Consider the following 18,729-nt stretch of genomic DNA (forward strand, 5'->3'; position numbering starts at 1 on the left):
TGGAGGGTGTTTTATTAAACCCCATTTGACAGTGGTGGGGCTGCACCTCTCTTTTTGTTCTGTTTGTACAGCACCTTGCACAGTTCACAGTGGGCTCCTAGGTGCTACCACACTGCTAATCATAAATAATAATGTAGTGCTGTGGCTCTAGAATGGCTACAGTACAAGCAGCAGCAGTGCACGCTCCCCCTGCATGTTGCCACCTGAGAGCCCTCACCTCTACAGGCAAGAGGACAGTGCAGCCTCTGGGACCCAGTCAGTCTTTGGCCTCTCTGCTGAGACCGGTCCAGTTAGAGCCAGCGGTGATAGAGGGCTTGTGATGTGGACACTTCTCCACAAGACTGAGATCCCCAGCGGATTTCACACAGGGCCACCAAACAGCAAGGATGGGATTAGAACCTGCAGTCTGGTTCTCCTGTCCCCTATGTGCCAGCTCGCTTCTCTCTCCATGCTTTTTGCATCTAGCCTTTGTTCCGGGCTCTCCAAAGACCTGGTCACTGGATTGTACTTGTTCTCTGTGTTGGTTTCTCTTTGAAATCCCTTGGGCTCTCTCCAGCACCGTCCCCCCACCATTTCTTTCTCTGACTCACCCCTCACCGAAAGCACTAACTCACCTACAACTCAGCCAATCATTTGCATTTGAAAGGTTGCTTTCACCCACCCCCAGGAGCAGAATCCCAAGAAGTATGTGACGCATCCGCTACAGTGACATGGACTTCTTAGTAGCAAGAGCTCCTGAGGTTCTTGCTGATCTGGTCCCTATCCCCAGCTGCTTTGTGTCTTTTCCTCTTGCATTTCAAGATGGTGTTATATCCTCCAGGCAAAGCTCTCCTCTTGTGTTAAGTCCCGGATGGTCCTGATAGGGAATCCCGCTCCCTGCAAATGTAGCTCACAGGAAATCAATGGTTGCAGAAATAACTCTTGGGGCCCATCCAGGCACCACGTCCCAGCATTGTCTCACACTAGCTGCCACAGATTAATGTTCCCACCTGCCAGCAGGAGGAGCATGTACATCAGTATCCCCTTTACTCCGGCTCAGCTTTGATTCCTACTCCAGCTGGCATGTCCCCTTCGGAGCCTCCTCTTGAGTGATCCTTGAGCACGATGGATTAATAGCTTCCCCGATCTGAGAAAAGGCCACTTCAGCTCTGCATCTTGAGAAGCAGCAGCCGGGCCAATTAGCACCTCTCCCTAATTTATTGGCCCTCGTTTGGTAGCGGCCTCCAGGTGTCTGAATCCCAATGAGTTCCTTAAGGCGAACGGCGGCTGCATTGGGGCAGCACGAGGAGAGCTGTGCTGGGCACCCAGGTGGCTCAGGGAAGCCACTAGTGCAGGGATCGGCAACCTTTGGCACGTGGCCCGTCAGGGAATCCGCTGGTGGGCCGGGAGGGTTTGTTTACCTGCAGCGTCTGCAGGTTCGGCCAATTGCAGCTCCCACTGGCCGCGGTTCACTGTTCCAGGCCAATGGGGGCTGCGGGAAGTGGTGCAGGCCGAGGGATGTGCTGGCTGCCGCTTCCCGCAGACCCCATTGGCCTGGAACGGCGAACCGCGGCCCGTGGGAGCTGCGATCGGCCGAACCTGCAGACGCTGCAGGTAAACAAACCCTCCCGGCCCGCCAGCGGATTTCCCTGACGGGCCGTATGCCAAAGGTTGCCAATCCCTGCATTAGGGGCTGTGGATGCTGCGGGTCAGGCGTGCTTTGCTCTTGGAGAGCTCTCATCTGAGCATCTAGGTGCTTTGCTAACGTGGGCAGAATCTCGCGGTGGGTCAGTCTCCTTGTCCCCACCCCACATATGGAGAGAGAGGGGAAGTGACGTGTCCAAAGCTACCAAGCGGGTCAAAGGCAGCGCTAGCAATAGACCCCAGGAATCCGAGCTCCCAGCCCTAGATTGCGCTATTGTATAAATCTTCCCAGAGTGCCTGCTGCCGGTTTACAGAACCTGCTGGTAAATGGGCACCATGAGCAGGGCAGGACGGATAGTGCAGGGGCTCGTCCCTGAGGATTACTAGGCTCTCTTCATGGGGCTTGGCAGTGGGCCATCCCTGCACATTCAGAGAACTCAGCCATCTAAGAACCCCCTGCTCCCCACCATGGTCATGTCAATTCCTAACCCCAGTCAATCTGTTCCAGCTGATCTCATCCCCAGACTCTCTGAGTCACCCGGGGTGATGTCTGGAACCCCGCTGCTCCCAGCCCTCCTCTCCAAGGCCCTCTGGGGTGCTGGGTGGCTGCTTGCCCCATCTTCCTTCTTTAACAAGTCCCCAGGTAGGTTACTGCCTTCCCAACTGCAGTGTGTCCTCAAGCAGGGGGTGGTCAGGAGGCAGAAGTCAGCCCCATAGTTAGTGGTGGCGGGGCCAATGGTTGCAGTTGAGAGCACATTTCCCAAGGGGTCCAGAGTGAATAACGACCATCTGCTCCCAGGGAGGGAGCCCTGTCTCTCCCCACTGGGGGGAAACACCCCATCCTCAGCCACCGGCCGCTGGCAACACCAGCGCTCCACTCTGGGCTCCAGGAGCTGCGCTCTCCCATTCTGCGCGCTAGTAATGGACACACCACACTGGGTTACACATGAGTGCCCAGTCCCTGGTCTTCTGGACACCCGCAGTGTGCACCGAACCACTGCCTCCGGGAAGCAGGGTCCCCCCATTTATGGGTTTCACCTTCGCAAAGTTTGCACAAGGCCCCTCGCCAGTCTGCAGTAAAACCAAACAGAGCTGGAGACAGAGATTCAAATAAAAGCAAGTCAAAGGGTTTGGAAACAAAAGGTTACCAGTAAAAGAGAAACATGAACCCCACTCGATAGCCTGTACTTATTCCCAGGTTACTTTCCCATCTAAGGTATTTTTCACCCAATGGTTAGTCTTTGCAATGCTTGTCCAGTTCAGAAAGTTGGAATCCACCTTTCATGAGACAGCCCCTCTGGCAGAATTTCTCCTCTGTAAAGGATACCCCAGCTCACCCCACCACCAATTCTTCTGCTCCTCTATACTCACATGCTATTGTCTCTTAGCCCAGGGCCCTATGTCTTCAGAGCACCCTCCTGCAGTTCCTTTGTTTTTGTAAATGCCCAAGTCTCCACCTGGGCCACAGTAAACACATTGCTGTCTTCTTGGAGGGATCTCCATTACGTCTGCCCTGAGACCCCACCTCAGCTCAGGAGACAAGACTCACTTTGCAACCTAATAGTCTATATTTTGCATATCTCTTAACCTATTAGTCCTGTTCAACCCCCTTGCAGTAACCATGACAATCAGCTAGTTCTTAGCTTTCATCCCCTTCGGTGAAACACAGAGAAGATGGGGTAATATACCTGCGTGGGTAGGTCTGTATCACACCCCATATGGCAGAGAAGGCGGTCAGGCTGTTTTCTGACCCCCTTTCCTTCCTCACACACCGTAACCTTTTGCCCCAAAGATCCAGTGAGTCTGGAAGGAGCAAAGGCTCTGTCTAGCAGCCCTGCTCAAGAAGGAAAATGGTGTCAGTCAACTGATGCACCATAGAGAGCTCTAGGGAGAACGCCCCAGGCTGGCTCAGAGTTTGGAAGTCAGACTACAGCCCTGTGGGGATGGTGTTGGTTGTGAGGAGGGGCTTGTGCAGGGATTGCCCCAGCGTGATGGGTTCTGTCCTGTTCGCGCAAGCTAAATGATGATAATGTGCTGAGTGCACCAGCCATGTGCAGGGCACTCCTTAGAGCTGTCAGGAGGCAAGTTCCCTGCCCCCCACATTCTAAATGCTTTCTGGTTAGAAATCCCTTTCAAAGCCTGGCCAGGCGCTGGGGCCATATACCTGATCAGACTGTTGGTCCATCTCGCCTGGTGTCTGACTTCTGGCAGTAGCCAGTAGTTGATGTTTCAGCCAACCCCCACGCTGGTTGCATGCTGTCTAGCAGCACAGTGATCAGCTTACTCCTTGGTACCTGCCGAATGGAGCAATTTGCATCTGGCCTGCTCACACCTAGCGCTCCTTTCAGTTTGTATTTAGTCACGAGCCTCCCTGGGGCTGAACATGTCTTCCCTGTTCTCATAAGGTGTCAGTCTGCCCATGACTCCGGAGAGAGTTGCAATCTCTCTCTCTGAGCCCTTATTGCTGAGACAGGAGATGACTCTGGGGGGCCGCTCCAGAATGAAAAATGCAGACAGCTTGCTAGCGAGCTCAGTGCTGCCACCTAGTCCAGCCGCGCTGCAAAATACCTGTTACTAAAAGCACACCAGCAGGTTAAAAACCCTACCATGCTGCTGCACTGAGCTTTGCCAATTGCCTTGGAAAGCTAAATAAGTATTTGCCAATAGATCAGCTCAATATTTGCAGTATTCAAGCTATTCCCTATGACTCATATAGGGAACTACAAGGAAATAACTCAGCCACTATTTAGCTAAGGTAACAATGGCAAGGTTTTAAGGGCCAACTCTTATATTTTAAATTAGCTCCTTATTGAAGTATTAACAATTGTGATTAGAATGGAAAGAGCTTTAGAAACCTCATGTGCCTGTCATCACTGTCACTGGCTGTTCCCTTTTTGCATAGCACTCCTCAGGAGCTGGAAAACTGGGTTAGTCAGTTTTGGTCACTTTGAGGTTCTCATTCAGCTAAGGGGGGAAGAGATAATCTGCTTCAAGCTTGTGTTCCCTTTTTTGACCCGAGGGCTAGCCAGAATTCGGGTCTTGTAGTCTTTTCCAGTTGGGGGGAAAAATTGATGATGGAGTCTGGTAGTGTTAAGCAATTTTGTTTGTTTCCAAGAAACATAAGAAGTCCTGTTTCCCTGAATGCAGGAGGAGCCAAAAGAACAGAAGATCATATCTTTGCTTACAGCCCCATGCCTCCAGGCTGTGTGTGTCTTTTGCCCCTTCTTATTAGTCTCTTTCTCTCACACACACACCCCGCTCCCAAGGCAACACCCTGTGGACCCCTGTGCCTTCGTAGTTCAAATTGTTAGGGTGGGCTCTCGTACCCCCTTTGTCTTAGGTGAGTCTGCTCAGCTGTCTCTTACAGCTGTCTTCAATGAGGGGTGGTGGAGGCTCATGCTCACACCTGACAATGTAAAGGGTTAAGCCAACTCACAACACTTGGAACTGGGAGTACAGGAGAGCTGAGTTTTCTTGCAACGGTGTCACTGTTTGGGCTAGTCAGTTATGCCCAATTTCCAAAGTTGGGTGACTAACGTTCCCATATACAGGCCTCGATTCCGCAAAAGGGACCCACCCGTCCACACCCTTAGGCTTACCTCCAGTCCCTTGGAAAGCAGTGGGACTCCTCACCGGCATTTGCAGAACGGGGACTGTAGGTGCCAAGATCAGTGATCTGATTTACAGAGGTGCTGAGCTCTTGCAGGGAAATGGAGGGTGCAGTGGCTGGGCACCTCTGTGCAGGCGGCACTTGTTTAGGTGCCTGAACATGGATTGAGAAGCTGAGTTTGAGGTGCCCAGCTCTGAAAACGTTGGCCCAAGCCTTTTGGCGTTGGATGAAGCAGGAGAGAAATGGGCACTACTGAGGCAGCCGAGGAAGGCAGAGCCTGTCCTCCCACCCAGTGGCAGTGCAACACTAAAGATCTGTGTGTCCGGCTCGTTACAGCCCCACAGCCTGATCTTGCCACGTACAGAGCTCGCATTGACTCCAGGGGCCGTGCCAGACCCATAGAGGGACTGCAGGGACTCCAGCAGAGTCACCAAAGTATTTTATGGGCACAGAGTCCTAGGGTTGGTTCAGGATTCTCTGTCTTTCTCAGGGCATCCCTACAGCTGGGTTGGAGAACCCAATTACATGACCACTGCAAACTGTAGTGTAGACAGGACTCTTTAAACAAGCTGAGACCCAGGGCTGTCCGTGGCTTTAGCCCCGTTACAAGGACTCAGATGGGTTCTGCCTACACTATAGTGCTTAGTTGTCTGATACCGGGGTGGTTGGCCTGGGTTAGCTGAGTGGGCCTTTGTCTCTGTGTTTCACTGACGCTCACTCTCACTGCCCCTTCCCCTGGCTTTTGTCTCTTTCCCATCCTTGGTTTTCTCTTCCATTTGCTGCGGCAAAACCCTCTGGCTTTCCCCTTGCTGATCCGTCAGCAATTGCGAATAGATTGGAGAAGAGCGCAGATGCCTGTGAACTGGCCTTGTGCCCTGGCCCCCTCCATAGACGGAGGGAGGCGATGGACAGCTTGGCTATGTGAGACAGCCCTGGCTGGGCTGCTCCGTCTCCTCGCAGCGCATCGATCAGCTGCTTACTCACAGAGGGAGCTGCCAGTGCTAGACAGGGTATTTTTAGCCGAGGTGCTCACGATTCCCCTCTTGGGGATGCTATTTATAGAGGCTGAAAATTAATCAAACCACACCTCATCTCTCCCTCCCCCCCCTCCAGCTCTCCTCCAATGAGGAGGGAGAGATGAGGTGTCACGGCGAGCTGGCGTGAGCTGACTCTTCATTTCCAGCCCCGGCTGCTGCAGCTCTGCCTGTGAGCGGAGGCTCCTTGCCCAGCCCAGCGACAGTCATCTCCCCTCCAGGGCACACATACACGGGGTCCCTTGCCCCGACACTGCGGGGCCTGTGCTTCCAGTGCCTGGGGGGAAACACTTGGCAAAAGCAGTCGTTGGGAGCAGGGGCCTGAGCTGGCTCCCCTTGAAATCAAGGGCCCAGCTGCCTTTGCTTTGGTGGGAGCAGGAGCCAAAACTGTGTTCCCTGGAGGGGGAGGAATGCATGAGAGGCTGGGCCCAGGTGGGTGAGCTGGGAGGGCGTGGGGCTGTGGGGGGCTGGATGGCGTTGGAGGGGTGCAGGCTGGCTGGGGAGCATGGCAGTGGACCCACTGGGGAGTGTAATACTGTGGGGGGGGGGGGACAGCTGGGAAGCACAGTGTCTCCTAGCTTGGTGCGTATGGAGCTGGGAAGCCGCAGGCTGGTTCGGGGGCTGCAGGACTGGAAAGGTGTGAGGAGCTCAAGCCTGGGCTCAGGGCAGTGAGGGCTAGCTGGGTCCCACAAGGTGGGTGCAGCCCCTCTCTCCCCCAGGGGTGGCCCCTGCAGGTCAGCACTGAGGTGCATTTGGCAGGGATTGTGCTGAACCTGCTGTGGGGGTGAGCAGAGGAGTTCAGGCCCAGGGCTGTCGGTCTAGAGGGCTGAAAACCAGCCGAGCTCTGTGTGCTAACGAGAGCCCCCCGCTCTGCTCTGCTCTTCTCTTCCCCTGCAGCAAGCTGCCCAGCTGGGCCCGCGCAGTGACACCCCGGATATTCTACATCACAGAGAAGGCCTGGAACTATTATCCCTACACCATTACAGGTAAGAGGCCCCCAACCCTGCCCCCAACTCAGCCACTGCTCTCTGGGCATGCTGAGAGACCCCATTGTTCTCCTCCTCCCCGTCCTCCAGCTGCTTCTCCCACCGGCACCGGTCTGACAGGGGAGTGACTCCCGACTCACACCGGCATAGGGGACAGCAGGCCCAGGCCCAGATCCTCCCATTGTTGGGCACATCAATAAATACAAAGCAATTCTCCCTGTGCCCTCTGGCCTCCTGAGGCAGGGATTCAAGGTCCTTCATCCCAGGTTGGGGGACCCAGTCGTCTGTCCTCCCCCCCAAACACACACACAGTGTGTTTGTGTTGCAGTGTGGACAGGCCTAGACCATGTGTTAGCTGTCCCTGGTCCCATCTCCACTGCAGGACTAAGCCTTGCTTGAGCCATCCCATGGCTGGGCCGCTGGCGGCTCCCCCCCCACATGCTGCCAGCAGAGAAAGCCGAGCACAAAGAGTCCTGCTGGGCCACTGCAGAGCTAGGAGTGCAGGGAGCGAGTCCTCAGCCAGAGCAGATGAATGTGGAACCTCCCGCAGGGTCCTCGCTGCCCTGGCTTGCCAGCAGCTGCCTGAGCCCCCTCCATAGGGGGCGCTCTTCTCCTGCTGAAAGGGACGAGGGTTGTCATGCCAGGCTGGATCCTGCACAGCAGCCCTCGCCGCCTTTGGATGGGGCCGTTCCAGCATCCAGCTGTGTGCCCAGGGATTCCCAGTGACCCATGCCCAACCTGTAGGATTCTGCACAGTATGACAGTGCCAGGTCCTCATCCAGAGCCTCCCGCATAGCCCAGCCAGCTGCACCTCAGATACCTCCCTCAGCAAAATCCAGGCTTGTTGTTTACTGGAAATGCTGGACAATAATCTGCTCTAGAACAGCATGGAGGGGAATCCAACCAGTCAGGCCCTTAGCAGTGCTGAGTGCCAGCAGCGTCTGTGTCCTCTGCCCACAGACATTGGGCCTGAATTTCCCGCTCCACACAGAGCAAGCTGCTTCCCCTCCCAGCAGCACGCTGAGTGTGCATCTGAGGCGGTATTTTCACCCAGCGGTGATCTCACAAATGGGTGGGAGTGGTTCCCACGCAAGGGTGAGGCAAAAAGGGACATGCTGAAACCCAGCCCCATTCATCATCGCCAGCATATTATCCTTGATTTTTGAAGCTCAGGAGTCAATTTCATGAGGGTTTTAGAGGGTTTGACAACTCTCTGCATTGGCAGTGGGGACTCCGCCCCGGAAGCAGGGGGTCTCTCTGGTGGGGTGGAAGTCCTTTGCCCAGGGAGCAGGGGGCTCTCTAGCTGGATTAAGGGTTCTTTGCTCCAGGAGTAGGAGGGTCTCTCTGGTGGAATTAGGGGGTCCTTCCCCCTGGGGAGCAGGGATCTTTCCAGTAGGACTGGGGGTCTCCCCTTGGGGAGTGGGGTTTGTTTCTAGGCCTGAAGAGAAAAGCTGCTCCCCCCTTCCCTTCCCCTGCATTGTGCAATTCTGATGGAGCCAAACTCCCCTCTAGGGAGGATCAGCTCATCACACCTTGTGTCACTAAGCAAGGCAGAGTTTCCTAGTGGTCTGAGCGTGGTGCTGGGAGCCAGGAGCCCCATGTTCGAATCCCAGCTCTGGTACAGTCGGTCTGTCTGCTTGGGCAGATCCCCTGCAGATCCTCCCTGCAGTAACTCTGCTGGCATGGGGAGTGGCAGCAGGGGTGCCTTACTCCCCCGCTTGGGGAGCTGTCTCATTGTTTAGCTGGACTGAGTCACAAAGTGACACTTGGTTGCATGAAGACCCGGCAGCCGTTCATCGGTCTCATCTCTCTCGTCTTTCTCCCTGGCGCCCTGCTCTCCTGCACTGCCGGACCCTGTGATCGCCGTGCTGTCGGCACAGAGTACACGGTAAGAACAGTGACTTGACATTATACTGATCCCAGCACCCCTACGGGGCTCGCCACTGGAGCTGCTGGTTGGCATGGCCCTGCTGCACTGCTAGGCATGGCTGGGGGACGGGGGATGTGTGTGCAGGAGAGTGAATTCAGAGCAGCCCCATTATTTTCCTGGCTGGTAGTTCAGAGGCTAAAACACCAGCCCCTCTTGTACAGCTAGACTCAGTCCCCTCCGCTCCCTTTCTCCATCTATCATGCTTACAGTGCGCCTGGGGTAGATGGCCCCACGGCTGGCCCCGCCCCACCATCTGGCCAGTCCCTGACCTGAGGGCAACTCAGGGTGGTTCTGCCTCCAGCATCATTCACTCCCAGGGCGCAGGGAGACTGCGATGAGGCTGCGCTAACCCTCTCCTCCCTACATCGGTTCCCTCCAGGGCAGACACAAGCAGGCCAATGAGCTGGTAGGGAGGCGGCACTGCCCATGCTGTGCCTGGGTAGATAGGGGGCTTTAGTGGCCTGGGCTAGCAAGCTGGCACCAGCACTGAATTGCCCCGACAAGCAATCTGATGAGAGCCTCTGATGATAAGTGGGTCTGACATGGGGTTCACTGGGGGCCATCAACGGAGAGGAGAACTCTACCCTGGGCTGGCCTAGCTAGCGTCGGGTGCCGTTCTCCAGGCTGGCTTGTAACGGCCTGTCCCTCTCTCTGCAGTGCTCCTTCCTGCCAAAGTTCTCCATTTACATTGAGACCAAGTACGAGGACAACTGCGGAGACAACACGAATGTAAGTGGCTCCAACATGCACTCCACACACTCTGCCACTCCTCTACCATATTTGCTGAACTCCATTGGAACCAGCCATCCCTAGCCCAGACCCGCCCAGTGCCTCTGGCTGGGGTGCTGAAGGGGACGCTTTGGGGTGAGGCCCTCAGGCTTCTTTCCCCTATTGCATGGGGCAGTGGTATGCAGCCCCGCACCACTCCAGTGACCTTCCACTAGGTGTGTTTGGGCTTCTGTGTATGCCCGGGGGGCATGTGGCTTCTCCCAGAGGAGGCCAGAGCCTCCAGTCCAATTGCCTAGGCAGCAGGCTCCCTGACGCGCTATCTCAGAGTCAGACCCCAGGCATCACTCTGTTGGCAGCATCTCTTCTGAGTGAGCCTGAACATTAAAAATGGCCATGCTGGGTCAGACTAATGGTCCATGTAGCCTCCCAGGCTCCTGTCCTCCGACAGGGGCCAATGCAGGTGCTTCAGAGAACAGGTAATCATCAAGTGATCCATCCCCTGTCATCCAGTCCCAGCTTCTCGCAATCAGAGGCTGGGGACACTCAGAGCATGAGGTTGCATCCCTGACTGTCTTGGCTAGTAGCCATTGATGGACCTGTCCTCCAGGAACGTATCTAGTTCTTCGTCAAACCCCGTTATAGTTTTGACCTTCAGAATATCCCCCGGCAACAAGTTCCACAGGCTGACTGTGCGTTGTGCGAAGAAGTGCTTCCTTTTTGTTTGTTTTAAACTGCTGCCCATTAATTTCATTGGGTGACCCCTGGTTCTTGTGTTATGAGAAGGCGTAAATAACACTTCCTTGTTCACTTTCTCCACCCCAGTCATGATTTTATAGACCTCTAGCACATCCCCCCTTAGTCATCTCTTTTCACAGTCTTTTTAATCTTGCCTCATACAAAAGCTGTTCCATGCCCTTGATCCTTTTTGTTTTCCTTCTCTGTCTGTACCTTTTCCAATTCTACGATTTTTTTTTTTTGAGATGGGGGTAACCAGAACTGCCCACAGTATTCAAGATGTGGACGTACCATAGATTTCTACAGTGGCATTATGATATTTTCTCTCTTATTACGTATCCCTTTCCTAATGGTTCCTAACATTCTGTTCGCTTTTTTGACTGCTGCTGCACATTGAGTGGATGTTTTCAGAGAACTATCCACAATGACGCCAAGATCTCTGTCTTGAGTGATAATAGTTAATTTAGACCTCATCATTTTGTATGTATAGTTGGGATTATGTTAGCCAATGCGCATTACTTTGCATTTATCAACATTGAATTTCATCTGCCATTTAGTTGCCCAGTCACTCAGTTTTGTGAGATCCCTTTGTAACTCGTCGCAGTCTGCTTTGGACTTAACTATCTTGAGTAATTTTGTATCATCTGCAAATTTTGCCACCACACTGGTTACCCCTTTTTCCAACCATTTATGAATATGTTGAACAGCACTGATCCCAGTACAGCTCCCTGGGAAGAACCGCTGTTTCTCTCTCCGTTCTGAAAACTGACCATATATTCCTATACTTTGTGTCCTATCTGTTAACCAGTTACTGATCCATGAGAGGACCTTCCCTCTTATCCCATGGCTGTTTACTTTGCTTAAGAGCCTTTGCTGAGGGTCCTTGTCCACATGTTTGTTGACTTCCACAAAAATTCTAATAGACTGGTGAGGCATGATTTCCTTTTACACAAGCCATGTTGACTTTTCCCCAACAAATTGTGTTCATTTATGTGTCTGATCATTCTGTTCTTTACCATAGTTTCAGGCACTTTCCTGGTACTGAAGTTAGGCTTATTGGCCTGTAATTCCCTGGAGCCTTTTCTAAAAATTGGGGTCATGTTAATTATCCTCCAGTCATCTTCAAGGAGCTTTCAGGAGCCCTCCCAGCTGGCAATGGCTCTTGCCCATCACAGAGCTAGTTCTAGGGCCCATTTCCCTGCTAACTTGTGTTGGCACTGGGTGGGTGTGGATGGGTGCTCAGGGCCAGCTGAAGAGGATGTGTTTCTTACCCTGTCCTTTCCACCCCCAGATCTTCCTCAGTGACAAAATCCTGGGCAATCATGAGGTCACCTTCCTGGATATCGCCTTTGATGAGATTCCTGAGCGCTATTACCAGAGCCCAGAGGTAATGCCAGCCCATGAGGAGAACAGGGAGTGGGCAGGATGCACATAGGTGTTGCCAGCACATCCTTACGCTTCCACCCACCCTTGTCACTGCTCCGAACACACACTTACAGGGCCTCACACCAACCCGCCAGCCTACCCCTGTACCCACACCCGCCTGCCCAACCAGACAGCTACGGACCTGATCCTCTACAAACCTGCTCCTCGGCTCTCCCACCTGGCCTGCTGTGGCCTCCTTGGCCCTCCTACCCGGTCTGCCTGCCCCTGCCTATCCACATTCCTGCCCATTCATACATTCAAATCCACCCATCCTCAGCTGGTCGGTCTGGTATCAGTGAGGCCTGGGCCAGATGTTCTTGACCACCACTATTAACCATGAGCTATTCTAAGTGGGGAGGAGACCAACTCTGGGGCTGGAATGAAATAGAGCATTGAAACACCCACAGGCCATGGGGTTGGGCTAGTTCCTTTCTAGTTGTGATTGGCATCCAGACTTGGCATGCTGAGCTGTTCCCCTCTGTCCCTCTCCACGGCAGGACCCAAGGTACTTCAGCTCAGTGAAGACGGGCCGGGGGCCCCTGAGAGAAGGTTGGCAGGAGCACACCAAGCCCATCATGTGCTCCTACAAACTGGTCACGGTCAAGTTTGAGGTGTGGGGGCTGCAGACACGAGTGGAGCAGTTTGTCCACAAGGTGCGTGCATGGTGGTCTGGCATTGTGGGCGGGGTGCTTCTGCCTCTCCCATGAGACAAGACCTCTGGGTCCCCAGGCGCTGTGGGGAGAGAGGCAGCAAGATCCCAACGTTCCCATGTTCCAGCCAGGGTCCCTGTCTGACAAGGGGAGGTCAGGCCCACACAGCTCATTGCCTGGTGGCAGAAGAGACCCCCAGAGCGCCGCAGCTCCAGACCTAGATGAGCACATGCCCAACCCACGTGAAGACTTGAGAACCCTGCAGTCATTAGCACCTGATCTGGGATTATTAGTAGACCGTGCTGGCTGTGGCTATGTTTTAATGAGCTGGTTAAAGAATGAGTGTGCGTACCTCTATGTGTGTGTGTGTGTGTGTACACAAGCATACATACAGAGGTACCACTGCCCGCTACTAGATGGAACCTAAACCTCTCAATTGTGTGTCATAGCCCCTATACTGCTAACCCTTAATGGAGATTATCCTTGAGCTCAAGTGACCTGTGCTTTTGGTGCAGGAGAGCGGGAGTCTTGTCGCCACTGTTGCAGTTATGGTCCAGGTGGACATGGGCTGCGCAGCACAGTGACAGCTGTGAAGTCCTGCATGGCCACAGATTTCTTACCATGTATCATATTGTATCTGGATGCTGGCTCTTGCCCCAGCCCTGCGCACTGAGAGAGGGCACAGGCTCTTGCTGCTGCATGCAGGAGCTCAGCATGACAGACCATACTTCTTCTCTCTGGAGGGGCCACCTGCTCTCTGCCATGAGGAGCTTTCGGGGCTAATTCAAAGCCGTCAGTTCCAGATCTCTGCCCACCTCTGGCAGAGCGGGGGGGACTCAGGGCTCAGAGCAGAGGGATCTGAGGTGGGGGAGCCCTGGCAGTGCCTGCTGGGGTATAACTGTGCTGTGGTTGCAGGTGATCCGGGACATCCTGTTGATAGGACACCGGCAAGCCTTCGCCTGGATAGACGAGTGGTGCGGTGAGTGAGCAGTAGATGAAACCCACGGTGCAGCGGAATGCAGGAGCTTCCTGCCCTGGTCCCTTCCGCCCCCCCAGCCCTGGTCCTTGCCCTGTGTCTGGGCTGGGCTACAATGCCAGGGTTTCCCAGCAGCCCCTCCCTGCCACAGTGAAAGGTGCCGTTCACATTGGAACATGGGGCCCAGCCATCAGAATGTTCGTCCCTTCCCAAGGCAAACCCACTCTCCCCAGACCTGCCCTTCCAGGTGCCCGCTCTCTCTCTGCTCCTGGCTCCATCTAATGCAGGCAAAGCACCGGTGTGAGCACTCTCCTGGTGCTGGGAGCAGAGCTGCCCATGGCAGGGTCACTGCCAGTGCTGGACTGGGGGTCAGTCCCTCCCACTGATAAAGGCATGTGACCCGTCTCATGCCCCAGGGAAGGTTGGCGCTTCCTCCAGGGCTGAACTTGGCCCTGTAGATTGTGAAGTGTCACTGCTTTGGGCTGGGAAGCCGTATTTGTGGTGCATAAGGCAGCAGAGACAGGGGGCTCCTCCAACCCCCTCGAGGGGGTGCTGTCCCTTTCAGGGTGTCAGTGACTGTTGAACACGAAAATGCTTTAGAGATCATCTCAAAGGGGCAGAGTCCTGTCCCCTTTGCTAACCCCACTAATTTCTCCTCCCCCCCACACTCCAGCTGATGCCACCGTTTCCTGGCTTTTCCTCTGAGTCTCATTGCTGCTGGGGCTTTTCATTTCGCTGACTCAACTTCTGAGCCCCCCACACCTGCACCTCCCCTCCAGTCCCACACGAGCCCTTTCCCTTCTGGCTGGCACAGCTGCACTGCTCTCCCCCCTCTTACATCCCCCGCCCCCAGAGTCCTTCACTGCATGTCCAGCTGGCGACAGCCACGCGGTGCTGGGGGGCTAACCTGGGGTTGGCGTTATGTTCGGGGTACTGGGGTGGGACAGCAGGAGACGTGCCCAGGTAGGATCAGGAATAACCTCTGCTCCCAGCCAGAAGACTCTGGAGCCCCCTGGTCTGCTTCCTCCGCCAGCCTGCAAGCCACTCTGCGTTTCGGGCTCTGGCTACCTCAGGGATGGAGCTGTGGGTTGACACCTGAGGGCTGCTCTTCGGCGGGGCTGGCAGAGACACAGCTGTGTTCCACCCCCAGTGCTGAAAGCTTGTGGGCTTTGACGCCGAGGGGAAGGCTGTGTCTGGACAGACAGACAGGGCACGGAGGGAGCATAACTCAGTGCTAGCGCTGGGCTGCTGTGTGCTGGGCTGTACTGCCCCCTGGTGCTCAGCAGAGGAAGAGGTATTGAGAAGGGGAGCAACCCAGTGGTTCTGAGTTAGCTGAGCCAGCCCGTCTCCCCAGTTCTCTTGGAAACTCCCAGGGAATCCTGCCAGTGAGGGTCCCACAGCCAGCACATGCAGCCAGAGCCAGTTAGATCTTCCCTCCCCTCTGGGCCTGCCGGCACCCCTCTCTTCTTGGAATTGGCAGAAGAAGCTATTCCTGTCACTGCGTCTTTGGGGTATCTGCCCTGCGGACAGTCACTCCCTGGCCTCCTCCAAGTTGGCCAGCATCAGGGCCCCAGAAAGGCCCCTCTGCAGGGCGCTCTCTTCGGTGAGCAGATGGGGGACGTTGCTGGATGAATTGTGTCACCGTCGGGGCAGGGGTCAAGGCTGGTGCAAGGGGATCTCTGTGGGGAAGGGGAGGGCAGACCCCCTGCAGTAAGGAGATGGGGAAGGCTAGCCCAGGAGCGGAATGAGCTGCATCCCAATGACCCAGGCAAACACAAAGCAGGAAGGGAGCAGTGGCTGTGACACCAGTAGAAGAGACATTAGGACTGGAGTAGGTGGGAAATCTCTATCCAGAGCTTCTACCCCGTTCCCTACAGGAACTTCCACTTGGAGAGAGTGCGGCTGATCTAGCTGTGAGCTCACCCAGCCAGCGCTGCTAGGCCATTGCCTATGGCGACTGCTGCTAGGAGAGGACCTGGGAGTGCCCCGCAGCTGGCGTTCCTACGTAAGTCCCGGCAGAAGGAAATCACCCCACTCTCAGAGCTCCTATCCGTTCTGTACAGCTGCTCTTGCTGGGAGTGGCTGGGATTGGAGGACATGGGAGCTCCCCCATAACCAGTACTCCCACACCATTCCCTACAGTGCCTCCTACTGGGAGAGGCTGGGACTGGAGAAACGCTTCAACCACTGCACAGGGAGGGAGGGGCATGTGTTGGGCCCCTCGGAGGTTGCTAGTGTTTGCACTGGGCTTGGAAGGTGATGCTTTAACTGGTCAGAGCTGGTGGTTCAAGGTCTCTGCCCAGCAGAGAGGTGTAGTCTGAGAAATGATGGCTGTGCAATTTGCTGGTGCTTTCTTTTCCTTCCCCTTCAGTCTTCCTGGGCTGGGTTACCGATCTGTCTCCTGGGTAACAGTACTAACAACTCGGACCCTGTCTGCTGCTCTTGCTGGGTCTCAGCTGCGCTGACCACACAGGGCACCATCTCTCCAGCTCACAGCCTGGGTGATCACAGCAGAGGCAAGGCACCAGGGCTGCCATCCATCTGGCTCCTGGGGCTCCCTGAGGCTGGGGGCTCTTCGGCAGCTCTTGGGGTCAGCCTGAGGTTTGGCAAAGGAAGTTTAGCTTGGCTGCCGGGCGATGTGGAGTGGAGCTGCCTCCCATCATGTGGATGGGATTGGCTGGTCTTTGGGGGCACAGGGGTGTCCTCTTGTGAAGCAGGTGCCTTGAAAGGGAAGGGTCTTTCTTCTCCTCACTTTCCTGGTGGTAGCCTGTTGCAGTCTGTCCAAATGTCTCTGTCCTGTGCATGATTGTTTCTGTGACTTTCTTTGTGCTGGGTTCTCTGTGTTATTCTCTTCATGAGCACGTGGCTGAGAATGCCTGAGCGTGCGGCAAGCAGAGAGAGAGAGACTGTGTGTGTGTGTTCGTGCATAGAGAGAGTGAGACTGTGTGTGTGTGTGTCCTGAGTTCCTCGTGGAGAAGGAGGGAGGCATTGGCTAAGGAGGAGCCTGGCCTGAGCACATTGGCCAGCCTGATGGAGATGCTCGTAAGAGGGACAGTGACATGGCCTCCCTTGGAATTCCAGTGTGACAGATGCATGGGATGGAGACCGTCTCATCATTCCCACCATCACCTTGGTCCCAGCCGTTACAAGCAAAACTTTATAAGCTGTGTGCACAGAGCACAGGTGCAGGGCACATAGCAGAGGGTGTCTGACTATGTCTGTTTCAGACAGACCCTGGCCTGAATGCACTGTGTGTGTGTGTTCATATAGGGGATATTGCACTGGGGAAAGCATGCATGCATCTTCTGGAGGGGCAATGTGCAGCGGTTTCTGTATAGGATGGGGGAGGGGGCAGCCAGTATGGAGACACAAGTGATGGGTGCATGGGGGGGAGGAGGGGGTGCCTGCAAAGACAGACTGGAGACTCAAGTGATGTGTGCGTGCACACTCAGAATGGAGTTGTGTTTGTGTGTGTGCGTGTATCCAGAGTGGAGAAAAAGTGATGGGTACATGTGTATGTGTACATCCGGAATAGATACACAAGTGATGGGTACAGGGCGGGGGGGGGGTGCATGCAAAGACAGAGGATACTCAAGTGGTGGGGGTTTGCGCGTGCACACTCAGAAGGGAGACGTGCATTGTGTGTGGGGGTGTACCTCCAGACTGCAGGCACAAGGGATGGGTAAGGGGGGTCCAGAATGGAGTCGAAAGTGATGGGGGGGTGCGTGTGCGTGTGTACATACATCCAGCATAGAGACCCAAGTGATAGCCAGCTGGATGCATTTGTGACTGTCTGGGGTTCCCTTCCTGAGAAGTGCCTTGGCTGTTGAGCCAGCTGGCCCCATTGCGGCTCCCTGGGCTGGATGTGTGAGGAGCTCCCCGGAGGCGCTCTTCTTGCTAACGGAGCAGTGAGAGGGTCTCTGCCTGTTACAGACATGTCCCTGGAAGAGGTTCGCGCCTTCGAGACTCAGATGCAAGTGGCCACAAACCAAAAGTTCGGAAGCCAGGACCCCTAGCTTCCCACCCACCCCGCTCAGGACTTTCTTTTGTATGTATGTTCCTTTTGGTTTCTCTCTTTCTCCAGTTCTTGCAGCCTTTGTTGTTCAGGTTTCCTCCCAGCCCCACCCCGTGTGGTAGGGCATGGCATGGAAGCAGCTCCTTCCCCGATTGTCAGTCTGAAATCAGCTGTCGGGCAGCAGCACAGCCAGTCTGGAGAGCGTGCGCGTTGTTGTGGGCCCCCCACTGCTAAAGTGGGGTGAGGAGTTGGAGCCAGGTGGCCTGGCAGGCCCTCTCCTGTGCCAGCTCTCTTTAGATCTGATCGTCAGGAAGTTGGCGTAGAAATGTGCGAGCAGGGAGCGCTCAGACCTAGCAGCCGTGGGGAGGGAGCAGCAGGTGCTTGGGGCTGTGAGAGTGTCCTCCTTTCCTGTGTTGTTTGGTTACACTGCATGTCTTCGTCAGGCCAGGGCTTTCCTTCCGCTCTGCTGGCAAACTAGGCACAGAGTTCCCCTCCCACATCCCAGCCCCATGGAGATCGGAGACACACACGTATTCACCTCCAGGCAGATTGCACGCAGACACCTACACCCCAGTCCCCCTGAGATTACACACACACACGGTGTCCCCCCCCACCCCCCTCCGAAGCTAGGGCAGCACAGTGGTTTCAGAGGGACACATTCACAACTGCACCAGAGTCCTGTTTCCCATTCACAGCTCATGCCGTCTCTTCCATTGGCATCTGCCCCCGGTGTCCTGGATCCTGAGCATGCAGCACGACCACCTGCTTTTTCAGAGCTGCTTGCTTGGGTCCCCTTGCCCTTCGCTTTTCTGGGCTGGGTGGATGTAGCCAGAGAAATGTGACCAATGAGCACTGGGAGCTCTTGGTGAACGAGATGGATTTCCCAGTACCAGACAGGTGCCTTGCGCGTCTCCTGAGAGTCTGGATCAGCCCAGCCCTTAACTTGTGTCCGTCAGGTGAGTATTTAGTGAGTACTCACGGAAGAGGCAGAGGCTGACAGCAGGGTGGGCAGAGCA

At 55.1% G+C, this 18,729-nt stretch overlaps 1 protein-coding gene across 1 annotated transcript in view; it reads left to right on the forward strand.

Annotated features, from left to right (window-relative positions):
* The window catches only part of LOC140918371 (cytoplasmic phosphatidylinositol transfer protein 1-like), a 44,247-nt gene that overhangs the window by 19,483 nt on the left and 6,035 nt on the right, over positions 1-18,729 (forward strand). The window contains exons 4-9 of the mRNA XM_073362601.1: positions 7,165-7,253; positions 9,134-9,141; positions 9,841-9,912; positions 11,939-12,034; positions 12,570-12,725; positions 13,638-13,701. Coding sequence (XP_073218702.1) covers positions 7,165-7,253; positions 9,134-9,141; positions 9,841-9,912; positions 11,939-12,034; positions 12,570-12,725; positions 13,638-13,701 — 485 coding nt within the window. The remainder of the gene's footprint in view (positions 1-7,164; positions 7,254-9,133; positions 9,142-9,840; positions 9,913-11,938; positions 12,035-12,569; positions 12,726-13,637; positions 13,702-18,729) is intronic.

This window comes from Lepidochelys kempii, chromosome 10, assembly GCF_965140265.1.
Source record: "Lepidochelys kempii isolate rLepKem1 chromosome 10, rLepKem1.hap2, whole genome shotgun sequence".
NCBI classification, from domain to species: Eukaryota; Metazoa; Chordata; order Testudines; family Cheloniidae; genus Lepidochelys; species Lepidochelys kempii.